The sequence below is a fragment of the Pyrus communis genome, chromosome 11 (assembly GCF_963583255.1).
Source record: "Pyrus communis chromosome 11, drPyrComm1.1, whole genome shotgun sequence".
Taxonomy (NCBI): domain Eukaryota; kingdom Viridiplantae; phylum Streptophyta; class Magnoliopsida; order Rosales; family Rosaceae; genus Pyrus; species Pyrus communis.
In genome coordinates, this window is record NC_084813.1 from 19,389,612 (window position 1) to 19,402,301 (window position 12,690).

Here is a 12,690-nt window from a genome sequence, read left to right on the forward strand (position 1 = left end):
TGTATGGCCTAACCAATCCTCCTCCCTATCATCAATCCTGCTTGCTTAAGATTCTTATTTTCAGTATTTGTAACGATGAAATGCATATTAGTTACAAGATTATATTAGCTTACAACTCAGCAAAGCAAAGCCAACTTAAAGTCCATGAACCATTAGATAACTGATTTTCTTGTTTTGTTGCCAAATATTGCCTTTAGATCTAAACTATATAATCTTCTGTTTAGTCCTCACAAGTACTCAAAATGAGGATCGTAAGAGAGCAGGACTCCCTATCATTGCGTTGTTGTTTGTGACACTCCAGAAAAATTTATTATACACTCCAAAGTTTTTATTTAGAAACAAAGTGCAAAATAATTTCTTACTTAGTATTACGATCTAGTCGTATTCTTCTTCACTCCTAAGTGAGAGGTCTTATGTTCGATTCTTACCCAAGACAAATTTGAACCACATTATTATGACTAGTCCATTGCAAAACTAAAGTGCAAAATAATTTCCTACTTAGTACTACGATCTAGTCGTATTCTTCTTCACTCCTAAGTGAGAGGTCTTCGATTCTTACCCAAGACGAATTTGAACCACATTATTATGACTAGTCCATTGCAAAACTTAGCCTACTCTCCACTTCGTTAGTGTAGATAACATTGTTTGTTTAAAAATAATGTAAAATAACTTTTGTGAGAGTATCAAAAACGTTTCTTACCCCTGTATAAAACGAACTGTTGTAATTCCTCTCAAGTCGTGAGCTCGACCGCAGGTGATAAGCCCACCATCAAATTTCTACTCACTCAAGGGTCAAGGCACACGCACTCTTCATTTCAAAGTTTTGAGTTCAGAGTGTATCCCTAAAACCCCAAAACCCCCAAAATTTCCCTCGCTTTTTTCTTCTTCTTCTTCTTCGCCGAGCAAAAACCAAACCGATGTTCTCTCCCGGAACCAAGCGACCCAATGCGAACCCTCGCCGGGATCTAGGATCTCCGGCCACACCCCTCACCGAGAACCTCGGGCCCGGCTCGGACAACTCTTTCCCGAATCGGCCTAGCACCGGCACCCCGGCTCCCTGGGCTCCTCGCTTATCTGTTCTCGCCAGGTAACACATCTTATCATGTGTTGGTTCTTTGGATTTCTAAAATTGGTTTGTCGATAATGCGTTGTGGGATTGATTGTTGGGTTCAATTGGATGTGGTGATTTCGGAGTTATGTTTGTGGATGTAATCGTTGATTTTCAACCGTTTGGATTTGGTTAGGGTTTTACCGGCGAACCAAAATGAAAAGGGGGATGAAACTAAGCCCGTCTTTGTCGGAGAGTTTCCGCAAGTTGTTCGTGATGGACAGGCCAATATGCTGCAGAAGCATGCTCATGGTTAGTAGGGTTTACTCAATGAGCTTGGTTATTGAATGAAATGATTAATTTGGGGAGGGTATATGATATTCACAGACTTTCTCGGTTTTTGTCTTCTTTCAGGTGATGCATATGTATCCGGTGGAATGGAGAGGGGAACATCCCTGACATGGATTATATGCGGAAACAGACTCTTTGTGTGGAGTTATCTGTCTCCTGCAGTGTCAACGAATTGCAATGTTCTTGAAATTCCTTCGAATGTCTTTGAAGGTCGGGATGTTGGCAGGAGTGGTGGGAACTGTTGGTTGCTTTGTGTTGTGAATTGGGATAGCGCGTCCACAAGAACAAAGAAAGTTGTAAAACATTGTAGCTCCGCTGGTATTGTACTGTGTCACAAGAAAACTCGAGCTGTTGTGTACTGGCCTGAAATTTATGCTGAAGAGAGAACTGACCCTGTTGTTAGTGTTGCATCTGCTGATGAATTGGAGGTGAATTCTTCACCTATTGATAGGAAGACCACACCAAAGCAGCAACAACCGATCAGCAGGCACAGGGGTAGTTTGACTGGGTTTTCTACATTTAACTCTTTGATTGCTTCTGCAGTCCCTGATTCCCAGGATGTGTGCGTTGCACTTACGTGTAGTTCAGATGGCCAGCTATGGCAGTTTCATTGCAGCCCCTCTGGTGTTAGCCGCAAGAAAGTATATCTGGACGATCAAACTCTTCCCTCCCTAGGGGGTGACAATGTTCAAATTTTAGGAAGCAAAGGCTATCCAAGGTCACTGACCTGGTGTTTCCCAAATCTTCAAATTCAGGACTCTAACCGGCGGTTTTTTCTTCTGACAGATCGTGAGATTCAATGCCTTAGTATTGAACTTGGTGCTGATTTCATTGTGTCAAAGCTCTGGTCTCATGAGATTATTGGCTCAGATGGTGATTCGGGAATTAAGAAAGATTTGGCCGGGCAGAAGCGAATCTGGCCGCTTGATATGCAGGTAGACTATCACGGTAAAGTGACTACCATTCTAGTTGCCACCTTCTGCCTGGACCGGGGTAGTAGTTCCAGCTACACACAGTATTCTCTTTTGACCATGCAATACAAATCTGGAATCAGTTTAGAGAAAAAAGCTCCTGTCCAAGTGATAATCCCAAAAGGAAGAGTAGAAGAGGAAGACTTCTTATTCTCCATGAAACTGCGAGTAGGAGGTAAGCCTCAAGGATCAGCAATCATACTTTCTGGTGATGGGACGGCAACAGTATCCCATTACTTTAGAAATTCTACACGGCTTTATAAATTTGACCTCCCTTATGATGCTGGAAAGGTTCTAGATGCTTCAATTCTTCCATCTACGGATGATGGTGAAGAAGGGGCATGGGTTGTGCTTACTGAGAAGGCAGGGATATGGGCAATACCTGAGAAGGCTGTTATACTTGGTGGGGTTGAACCTCCTCAACGAAGTTTGTCACGTAAAGGTAGCTCAAATGAAGGATCTGCACAAGAAGAGAGAAAGAACCTCTCATTTTTGGGCAATATTGCGCCAAGAAGGGCTACTTCTGAAGCATGGGATGCTGGAGATAGACAAAGGGCTGCGACTGTAACTGCACGTCAAACTGCTCAAGATGAAGAATCAGAAACTTTACTTAGCCAGCTGTTCCAAGATTATCATTTATCTGGGCAAGTTGATGCCTCATTTGAAAAGCTAAAAAGATCTGGGGCATTCGAAAGGGATAGAGAGACGAATGCTTTTGCACGAATGAGCAAATCAATTGTTGACACTTTAGCGAAGCACTGGACAACAACTAGAGGAGCTGAGATTTTAGCAATGGCTGTTGTATCCTCCCAACTCATGGATAAGCAACAGAAGCACACAAAGTTTCTCCAGTTTCTTGCTTTATCCAAATGTCATGAGGAGCTGTGTTCAAGACAGAGTATGTTCTTGTGCCTTTTATAGTGACTATGTATAATGTTTTTATGTCAAATCCATCTCCAGTTGACATGGCATATATTGAAACTTGAAAGTTCATGCATTAATGATATATGTAAACCTGCATTTACTTGCGTGTGTGCTTACAGCACTCAATTAACATGTTTTAGGTTGTCAAATGTCCAGTTAAATTTTATTACAAGAGCATCTCCTTATCCAATTTTTTGTTGCCCGGGAATTTTTTGGTGTTTTGCTTAACTGCTAATTTTTCATCAGTATATCTACTGGACATAGTGTATATTAATTAGTTTGTAGATGACCATATTTCCTAAAGCGTGGAGGTCAAAGACTCATTGAGGAGTATATCGATTGACGGTTCAGTGGGGTGCTGTTGACCAGCCTAGATTCGGTTTTATTTATTTATTTTTTCTGGCAGGACATTCTTTGCAAATTATCTTGGAACATGGTGAGAAGCTTGCTGGAATGATTCAACTAAGGGAATTGCAGAACATTATCAGCCAGAACCGCTCCCGTGGACGTAGCCCATCCCGTTCTAGTCCAGAAAATCAAATATCAGGAGCTCTCTGGGATCTTATCCAGTTAGTTGGTGAGCGAGCCCGCCGGAATACTGTTCTTCTGATGGACAGGGACAATGCCGAAGTATTTTACAGTAAAGTTTCAGATCTTGAACAAGTTTTCGATTGCTTAGACAAACAGCTAGAGTATGTAATAAGTGCAGAGCAGCCATTTGAGATTCAGGTTCAGAGAGCTTGTGAACTGTCAAATGCATGTGTTACTATAGTTCGTACAGCCATGCAATACAGAAGTGAGCATCACTTATGGTATCCGCCACCTGAGAGCTTGACACCTTGGTATTCTCAAGCTGTGGTACGCAATGGGATGTGGCACCTCGCTTTCCTCATGCTGCAGCTGTTAAAGGAGGCATCTCAACTTGACGTGTCTGCCAAATTAGATTTATATACTCATCTGGAAGCGCTGGCTGAAGTTTTGCTGGAGGCATATGCTGGTGCTGTCACAGCTAAAGTTGAACAAGGAGATGAACACAAAGGCTTATTGGATGAGTATTGGAATAGGAGGGATGCACTTCTAGACACCCTTTATCAACAAGTCAAAGAATTTGTGGAAGCTGGGCATCAGGTCTTCTATTTTTTCCTTATTTTTTACTCAATAACATCATTATGGTCTTGATGCTGGATAAATATTTATCCTTGAATTTATTGTCTTTGCAGAATTTAAATGAAGGAACTGAGGATCTAAAAGACGAAATTCTTGCTAGGCTTTCATCATGTTTGTTGCCCATGGCAAAACGGCATGAATGCTACAGTACATTATGGAAAATTTGCTGTGACCTAAATGATTCTGGACTACTAAGAAATCTGATGGTAGGGCTGTTACAATTTATTTGCCATGTTATTTATTTTCATTTGTTTTTTAAAACTTATAGAATGGTTTCTCTGTTTAAACAGTAATTCTGTGCTTGTGCACTGGATCATTTCAGTAGACTTTTGATTATCCATTGAAATCTTTTCCTTTACCTGTTGGTGCCACAATTTTGAACATTTACTTTGAAATTATCTTATACAGGAGACTAATATTGTTTTCTTTTGCAACTTGTTTAATTTTTTTAATGTTTAGTCCTACTTAAAACATCTTTTAAGTTTTTGTTTTTCACTATTATGTTTAGTTTAAAACTTAAAAACATAGGTTTCCTTGCTTTGAAGATATTGCTTGATATGATTATTTTCTTGTCTTATTTGTTGTCTTTCCTTTTTCCGGAAAATGATTTTATATAGCACGACAGCATGGGGCCTAATGGAGGGTTCAGTTACTATGTGTTCAAACAACTCTATCTGAGGAGGCAATATTCCAAACTTCTAAGGCTTGGGGAAGAGTTTCATGAAGAGCTATCCATATTTTTAAAGTATCATCAAGACCTTCTGTGGCTTCATGAAGTTTACCTTCATCAATTTTCCCCAGCTTCGGAAACTCTTCATGAATTAGCTCTTTCTCAAGCCGAAAACTCAATTTCCGAGGCTGAAGAGGGGACTGGTCCTACGTATCTGACTATGTTACCGAAACTGGCAGACAGAAAGCGTCTTTTGAATCTCTCAAAAATAGCTGCAATAGCAGGTGTGTCTTGTTCATCGGTCTTCCCTAAATAGTTTCTTTATAGAATTTCTATCTTCAGAATTTTTTGTTTTTCTTTACACTGCATACTCCATAATTTCTTATTCTTTTAAAAAAGTTTTATTTTGTCGCAAAATCAAGTTGATATAGTAATTTATACAAATTATCAAGTCAAGCCGCTTGAGTGACTTTAAGCTCACTGTGGCTCTTGTATACTTCCCTCTCAATTAGAAGATGGCGAAGTGCCTCTTTATTATGTATAAACTTCCGTGCGTTAAGAATTGCTACATGGTTCGCTGTTGGGCTGTTGGAGATGCTTGATCAAAATATTATTTGGGCACGGGGAGATATAAGAAAATTACTTGCTATTGTTGTTTGTTTTATCTGAGTCTGTAAGATGTCTTGTTATAGCTAGAGAAGTTATACAGGTAAACTGTTATATAATTATTTGCTTCACATGTAGGTAAAGATGCTGATTCTGAGACCAAAGTGAAGCGCATTGAGGCTGATTTGAAGATTCTAAAGTTGCAGGTCTGTTGAATTTTAAAGATAAATTCTGTTAACTTTTAGTTGAAGCCTCTTCCTGATTTTTTATTTTTCCTTTCTTTTAAGTGCTTTTGTTAAATTAATCTTGAATTATCACACCTTAGTTAAAAAGAAAAATTAAAAGAGTAGGGATTCTACCTTTATGATTGGAATTAGGTTAACAGGAACAAATCATGTGCCATGTCTCTTCCCCCATCCACCCTTTGTATTGTACGGTTGGTGGCAGTACCATAAATTTCCTTTTAGTCATTGCACCTCTGCGATTTAGAGCCAGATTCCCAAATGGTGAGGTTACATATTTTATCATTTGGATTAATTGCATGGGCGGTTAACTCAAGCTTAGTAAGTTGAGAAGGTTTTGTCTTGTTCTTTGTATGTCCTTATTGAACGAAATTCCTTTTTCTGGAAAGGACACAATTTCACATTACTTCAAGGTCTATACACTCAGCATAATTAGAAGGAACACGTGTCAATGATTGTTAGCTTTTTCTGAGTGATGTATTTCCCAACAAATATGTAACTATTACGTTACGTATAATATAACAGAGTTTTCCACCTCTCCCTCTCCACTTATTAAGGGGGATAACCTTTTCTTAAGATAGGACTAATGGAAATCAGAAGTGGTGACCAAGAATGTAAAAATCAAGGCAGTTCTTGCCCAAAAGTCTGGGAGGGAAACACCAGGAAAGTTTATTGGTGACTAGTCCATACACATATTGCGAATTGATTTGTTTATCTCCATTTTATTGAATTCCAAGGCTCTTGTGTCGGAACTCCTGTGCTTGGGCAACCAAACCCAAATGGTCTCGGTGGAATCATTCATTACATGTAGTGTTTTGTAGGTTGTTTGTCCTCTTTTATAAAGATCAAAGAAAAGTTTGTGAATTGCATTCTGCAATCTTGTACGCTTCGTTATTCAATAACTATTAACTGTTGAATGTGAATCCCCTTCGATTCTGTTCATCCACCGTCGGTCTTCACCTGATACATCATCTCTTGCAGGAAGAAATACTAAACCTCCTTCCTGATGATGAAACAAAGCAAAGCCTTGACACAAAGCTACTTCATCCGGAAGATCTTATCAAGCTGTGCCTTGAAGGTGAAGGCGCAGAGCTCTCACTGCGGGCTTTTGATGTTTTTGCATGGACCAGCCCCTCTTTCCGTCAGACCCACGCAAACCTTTTGGAGCATTGCTGGAGAAACGCTGCTGATCAAGATGATTGGAGTCAACTCTATCAAGCATCAGTATCCGAAGGGTGGGGTGATGAAGAAACCTTGCAGAACCTGAAAGACACCGTGCTCTTCCAGGCTTCAAACAGATGCTATGGACCCGAAGCTGAAACTTTTGGAGAAGGGTTTGAGGAAGTGTTGCCGCTGAGACAAGAAATCGCAGAGCCTACAGTCATGAAAGATACAGTTTCTTCTGTGGAAGCCATACTCATGCAGCATAAAGATTACTCCGAGGCAGGCAAGCTAATGCTGACTGCAATCATGTTGGGTAGCTTACAGGATGATACCGAAGAAGGTCCTGTGCCTATGGAGTAACACAGTTGATTAGCATGAATCACCGTGAGGAGTTTTCGGAGGTCTCCCGTACCTCTACATTCGTAGGTTACTAGTCCGTATGGTTTAAAACTTCGCTTTCTTTTTACCCTTGGCGAAATTCTCCAACGAAGTTTATAGGAATATTTGTCGATATACGTATCTAATGCTATACCGGCTTTCTGGTAGGAAAAATATATTTGAAGAACGTAGTGAGTTTTCTTTCAATATATTTGTCGATATACCATCTGATGCCATTTTTAACTAATTTTTCTTAATTAAGCTGCTAAGTCGACCATGTTTGAACTATAAGGGCAAAAGATGAATTAGTTGTAAGGCGTTGATATCCTAAATTTTTTAGGGGATTTGAGATTTTCCTTTGTGACTTAGAAACCGACGTCCATTTCGTGGTGTTGATGGTGTTTTATCTCGCTTAGAGGTAGTAATATTTTTAACTAATTTTCTTATTAAATTTGTGATTAGGACACGCTTAGTCCCTAACATTGGATTAGATTAGATAACTTGTTGAATTCGTAGTGTATTGAATAAAGAAATGAAGATTAGCTTCCAAATTTATTGAAGTTAGAAGGTGGAAGAAGAATTAGTTATGAAGTGTGATTATTTAACGTTATGTAGGGGATTGAAAAATGATAAGTTTACGTATCATGGTGAGAGTTGTCGAGTAATCATATATTTTGCATTGTGCATTTTGGAGCGTAATACTATTTTCTTCCCTTGTACAAAAAGAAAGAACAATTAGTTAATCCATTGAGAGTCTGAACCCACATCGGGGAATTAAAGACTTGCATAATAGTTTAAATGATTTTGAGCCTTTCCGCTTATTGTTATGTAGTTTTGAGGTTTGAACTTCAACTTTCTTCGTAATATTGCATGCTTACAACGTGTTCGTCATTTATTTTACTTTTACAGAAAATAGAATATGGATATTTGTTATTAACTTGCCGATACGAAAAAAATAATAAAAAATTGTGTTTGATTAGTGGTTAATGGGAAAATTGAGGTAAACATAATGGGAAAGAGATCATCTCCTGATATCTTTCATCAAAATCACCAGATCAAGTGATCTAAGCCTTTGAAATTTCATCCAACGATCCACCTGTTTTGATCCCTTAAAAGCTATAATAATTTTTGACCGTTTGATGAAATTTCAAAGGTCCGGATCACTTGATCCGGTGGGCTTGATGGAAGAGATCCAGAGAGGATCTCTTTCCAACATAATGTATTGTTGAATGCTTATTTATTTTTTATTTTTTTTAAACACACGATATTATTTACACTAAAGGGAAGATGGTGAGATTAGCATTATAATGAGCTAGCAATAATGTGGTTCAAATTTACTTTTGACGAAAACCAAATCTAAAGCATCTTACTTACGAATGAAAAAAAAAATACTACTTACATAATGTACAGTTGAATGCTTTAATACAACTAAAACATGGCCGGTTCAAAGATTCTTACTCCACCTCTCTCTCTTCTCTGTCTTCTCCGTCCGCCTCTATCTTGTCTCCCACTCTCTTCCTCCACCCGGCCCCACCTCCTCTCGCCCTCTCTAGTCCCTTCCTCTCCCTTTCCTTTATATATTTAAAAAGAGTAAATTTCAATGAGAAAAACAGTAACTACTGACATTGTTTTGTTTTGAAAATTATAATTCTTCAAACAAAAAGAAATTCAAGCTCTTTCGAGTACCCATATTCAGCATCGTGTCGGATTTCATCTCACAATGTGACGCGAGATAATCGTCTTTGGTCTCTCTCCCGAACCTCTCCTAGCTTTTATTTTATTTTATTTTATTTTTTAGATGTAATATCAACCAAGTGAGACTAATAATTTTAGCCTTGTTCATAAAGTCTCAGCAAAACCCATCTCCACTTTTTTGCCAATTTTCCACAGCCACCGCGTGAAAAGCACATCCTCAACCTCAAGGGCGAACCAACACTACTCCCAGCACAATGTTTTACTTGTGCTATAAACATTTAACTTATGTAGCGTGAATAAAAACAATGACAGAGTTCGGATTTTTAAATAATGGAATCATGATTTTGACAAAAAAAAAACTTTATTGGACCATCTTGTCAAGCATCTAACGAGAACTTGTCGATTCTTGCCAACATAAGACGAAGGCTTATACAAACATATGCCAACAACTTCAATAATTTGTAGAGACTTGTCGAGGGTGGTTGTAGGAAATTATGGAGGAAATGTTGAAGACTGCTAAGGCTTGTCAACTAAGGCATTTTATTGAGCATTTGGTGTGCACAATAGAGTTGCACACAAGAGGAGAAAGGAAAGACCGGAATGGTAGAAGAAAAAAAATAGAAGAGGAATAAGTAAGAGGAGAATGTTATCATTTAGTTTGCCCTACCTGTTACGTCTCGAATTTTTAAGTTGTGATCATGAATAATCAATGAGCACACTAGCTTCGCCTCTAAATAAGAAGAAACCAAAAAAAAGAAAAAAAACGTACATAAGCCTCCTACCAGACATCAAATTAAGTTTATAAAAATCAGGGAGATTAATTTCCAGGTAATTACCAGTGTGTAGTTTCTTGGTTGCTTCCCACGGTCCATGGATAAGACTGAAACCCCTTCCAATTCTCTTCACATTCACACCGGCCCAAGTCCTCACCCCTTTATTTTCATCATTGGTTAACTTTGCACTGCAGCCGGTCATTGTAGCACAAGTTCGAGTTATTAAGAGCATTTACCTTTGCATTTGAGGTTCTGTTTCTGAAACCGTTCTCACTATTTTATATTTTAAAAGAGTTAATTTCAATAAGAAAAACAGTAACCGCTGACATTATATTGTTTTTAAAATTTTAATTCTTCCAACAAAATGAAATGCAGGTCTCTTTTTAGAACCCATAACTGTCTTTGATCTCTTCCTAACGTCCTCTTAGTTTTTATTTATTTATTTTAAATATAATATAAAAGCCATATCAAAGCAAAAACAACATTAACATTATGTTTGAATGAGAGAAAAAAACTTGAAATTTGAATAAAAGTTAGAATTCATAAATTAATATGCAATAATTCCCTTGTTTGGCTCCATAAACATAGAAATTTAAAATTTTCGCGTAGAAAAAAACTTGGAATTTGGACCTTCAATTTCCAAATTTAAATTCCATGTAAATAAGTGTTATTTCCCAATCTATGATTGAGAGTTTAAATATAACAAATTTCATATTCAACTCTATTCTTCTTTTAGGTTAACTAAATAAGAAAATTCACAAATTCTAGAATATAAATCTCGTCATTTCAGTTTCCGTTATTTTAAAATTCTTTAATTTCTTAAATTTCTCCATTCAAACAGAATGTAAAATCTCAGCAAAACCCCTCAATGTAGCACACATTGTCAACACTCATTTGTATTTCTTCTCTCTTTTTTAGGGCAAGAAAAAAGTGAAAAAAAACTAGACATTGTATTTTTCTCTCTTGAGCGCAGGGAATGGTCTCCACTTTTGCCAATTTTCCAGACACCGCGTCCTCAACCTCAAGGGCCAACCACCACTATTCCCATCAGAATGTTTTACTTTTAAACAAAACGCAGAGAAATAGGCATATCCATATGTGATGTCAGTTTTTCAATACCCGACATTGGGTACATAATAAACGCTCTTAACTACTTGAGTTACAAATTCATAACGTATATAGCGTGAATATGAACAATGACAGAGCCCGAATTTTCAAATAATGGATATCATGATTCTGACTAGAAAAAACTTCATCTGACCATCTCGTCAAACACCTAGCAGGAACTTGTCAGTTATTGCCAACATATGCCACAACTTCAATGATATGTAGAGATTTGTTAGGGTGATTATAAGAAACTGTGGAGGAATGTTGAAAACTATCAAGATTTGTCAACTAGGATATTTCATCGAGTAATGACCTCATATTAGCTCCGACACTAAAAAAAAAGAAGACGTACATAAGCCTCCTACTAGACATCAAAGTAAGTCTATAAAATCAAGGGAGATTAATTTTCCAGGCAATTTACAACGTGTAGTTTCCTGGTTGCTTCCCTCAGACCATGGCATATATAAAGACTGAAACCCTTCCAATTCTCTTTACATTCAGACCCTACCCAAATTTCAGGGATCATTAGTGATTTAAAAAATAAAAATAAAAAAATCTTGGTCTTTTAATCCAAATCACCAGATGACTAGGTCATCCATTGGTGGTGTTATCAGTGCTGTCCATGTGGCAACTCCAGGCACACCTATGCTGCCATGTGTTCATTTCTCAACGTTCTAAAAGAAATCCTAAAGATGCTACAAATTCGTAATGATGTACGCTACCTTCATATTAAAACATTTTCAAAAAATAAGCACAACATCTTTTTCTAAATATTTCTCTTATTCGATAATAATTTTTTGGAATCTCATAAAATTTCTGTTAAATAAGGATCAAAATAACAAAACTATCCTCAATTAGTCAATTTAATGAATAATGAGTCAAATGATTTGATCAAATTTGAGTCTTTTTGTCATATTTGATCCTTAGTTAACGGAGATCTTCACAGAATAACCAAAATGGTTGATTGTGGATAAACTCAGGGACCACATCTATCGACATTAAATCTCAAGAACTAAAATGAGGAATTATGTCAATCTTAAAGACCATTTTGACTAAAAGACGATTGAAAAATGATAAGCTTATGTATCTAGTGAGAGTTCTTAAGCAATCATACACTTTGCATTGTGCATTTTGGAGCAAAATGCTATTTTCTTCCCTTATACAAAAAGAAAGAACAATGCACTTACAACAATTTATTAGTTAATCTGTTGAGAGCCTGAACCCACATCGGGAAATTGAAGACTTGCATATGGTATAAATATTTTTGAGCCTTTCCACCTATTGTTACGTAGTTTTCGTCTATCAATGCAGTGCCATGATCGGTCCGTATGTCCTCTTTTAGGAGATATGTGTTTGATTAATGGTTAATGAGAAAAATGAGGTGTCACTTTGTACTACAGTCTAGTTGTTTTCCTCTTTACTTGTAAGTGAGAAGTCTTAAATTCGATTCTCTTCATAAATAATTTAAACCACATTGGTGTTAACCTATTGTTTATTGGTTTTTTTTTTCTTTTCACTAGCATGAAAGAAGAAAAAGAAACTTGTTAATCGAATGGTTCAGAGGGACAGAGGGTTGAAAATTGCCCAAAAACCG

General features: G+C 37.4%; 1 protein-coding gene across 1 annotated transcript; it reads left to right on the plus strand.

The window, feature by feature from the left end:
* The first annotated feature begins 826 nt into the window (after positions 1-826).
* On the plus strand, positions 827-7,728 carry LOC137707514 (nuclear pore complex protein NUP133). Its single transcript, XM_068446396.1, has 8 exons — positions 827-1,087; positions 1,245-1,360; positions 1,463-3,268; positions 3,701-4,422; positions 4,515-4,667; positions 5,079-5,415; positions 5,876-5,943; positions 6,961-7,728. Exons 1-8 carry the CDS (start codon positions 918-920, stop codon positions 7,501-7,503), a joined length of 3,915 nt encoding a protein of 1,304 aa, XP_068302497.1. The 5' UTR covers positions 827-917; the 3' UTR covers positions 7,504-7,728.
* Positions 7,729-12,690: the final 4,962 nt, after the last annotated feature.

Excerpts from the sequence above, each read along its gene's own strand:
- LOC137707514 (XM_068446396.1), top strand. The coding sequence starts at position 918 with ATGTTCTCTCCCGGAACCAAGCGACCCAATGCGAACCCTCGCCGGGAT. Across the intron at positions 1,088-1,244 it reads CGCTTATCTGTTCTCGCCAG|GGTTTTACCGGCGAACCAAA; the intron begins GTAACACATCTT and ends GGATTTGGTTAG. Across the intron at positions 3,269-3,700 it reads GGAGCTGTGTTCAAGACAGA|GACATTCTTTGCAAATTATC; the intron begins GTATGTTCTTGT and ends TTTTTCTGGCAG.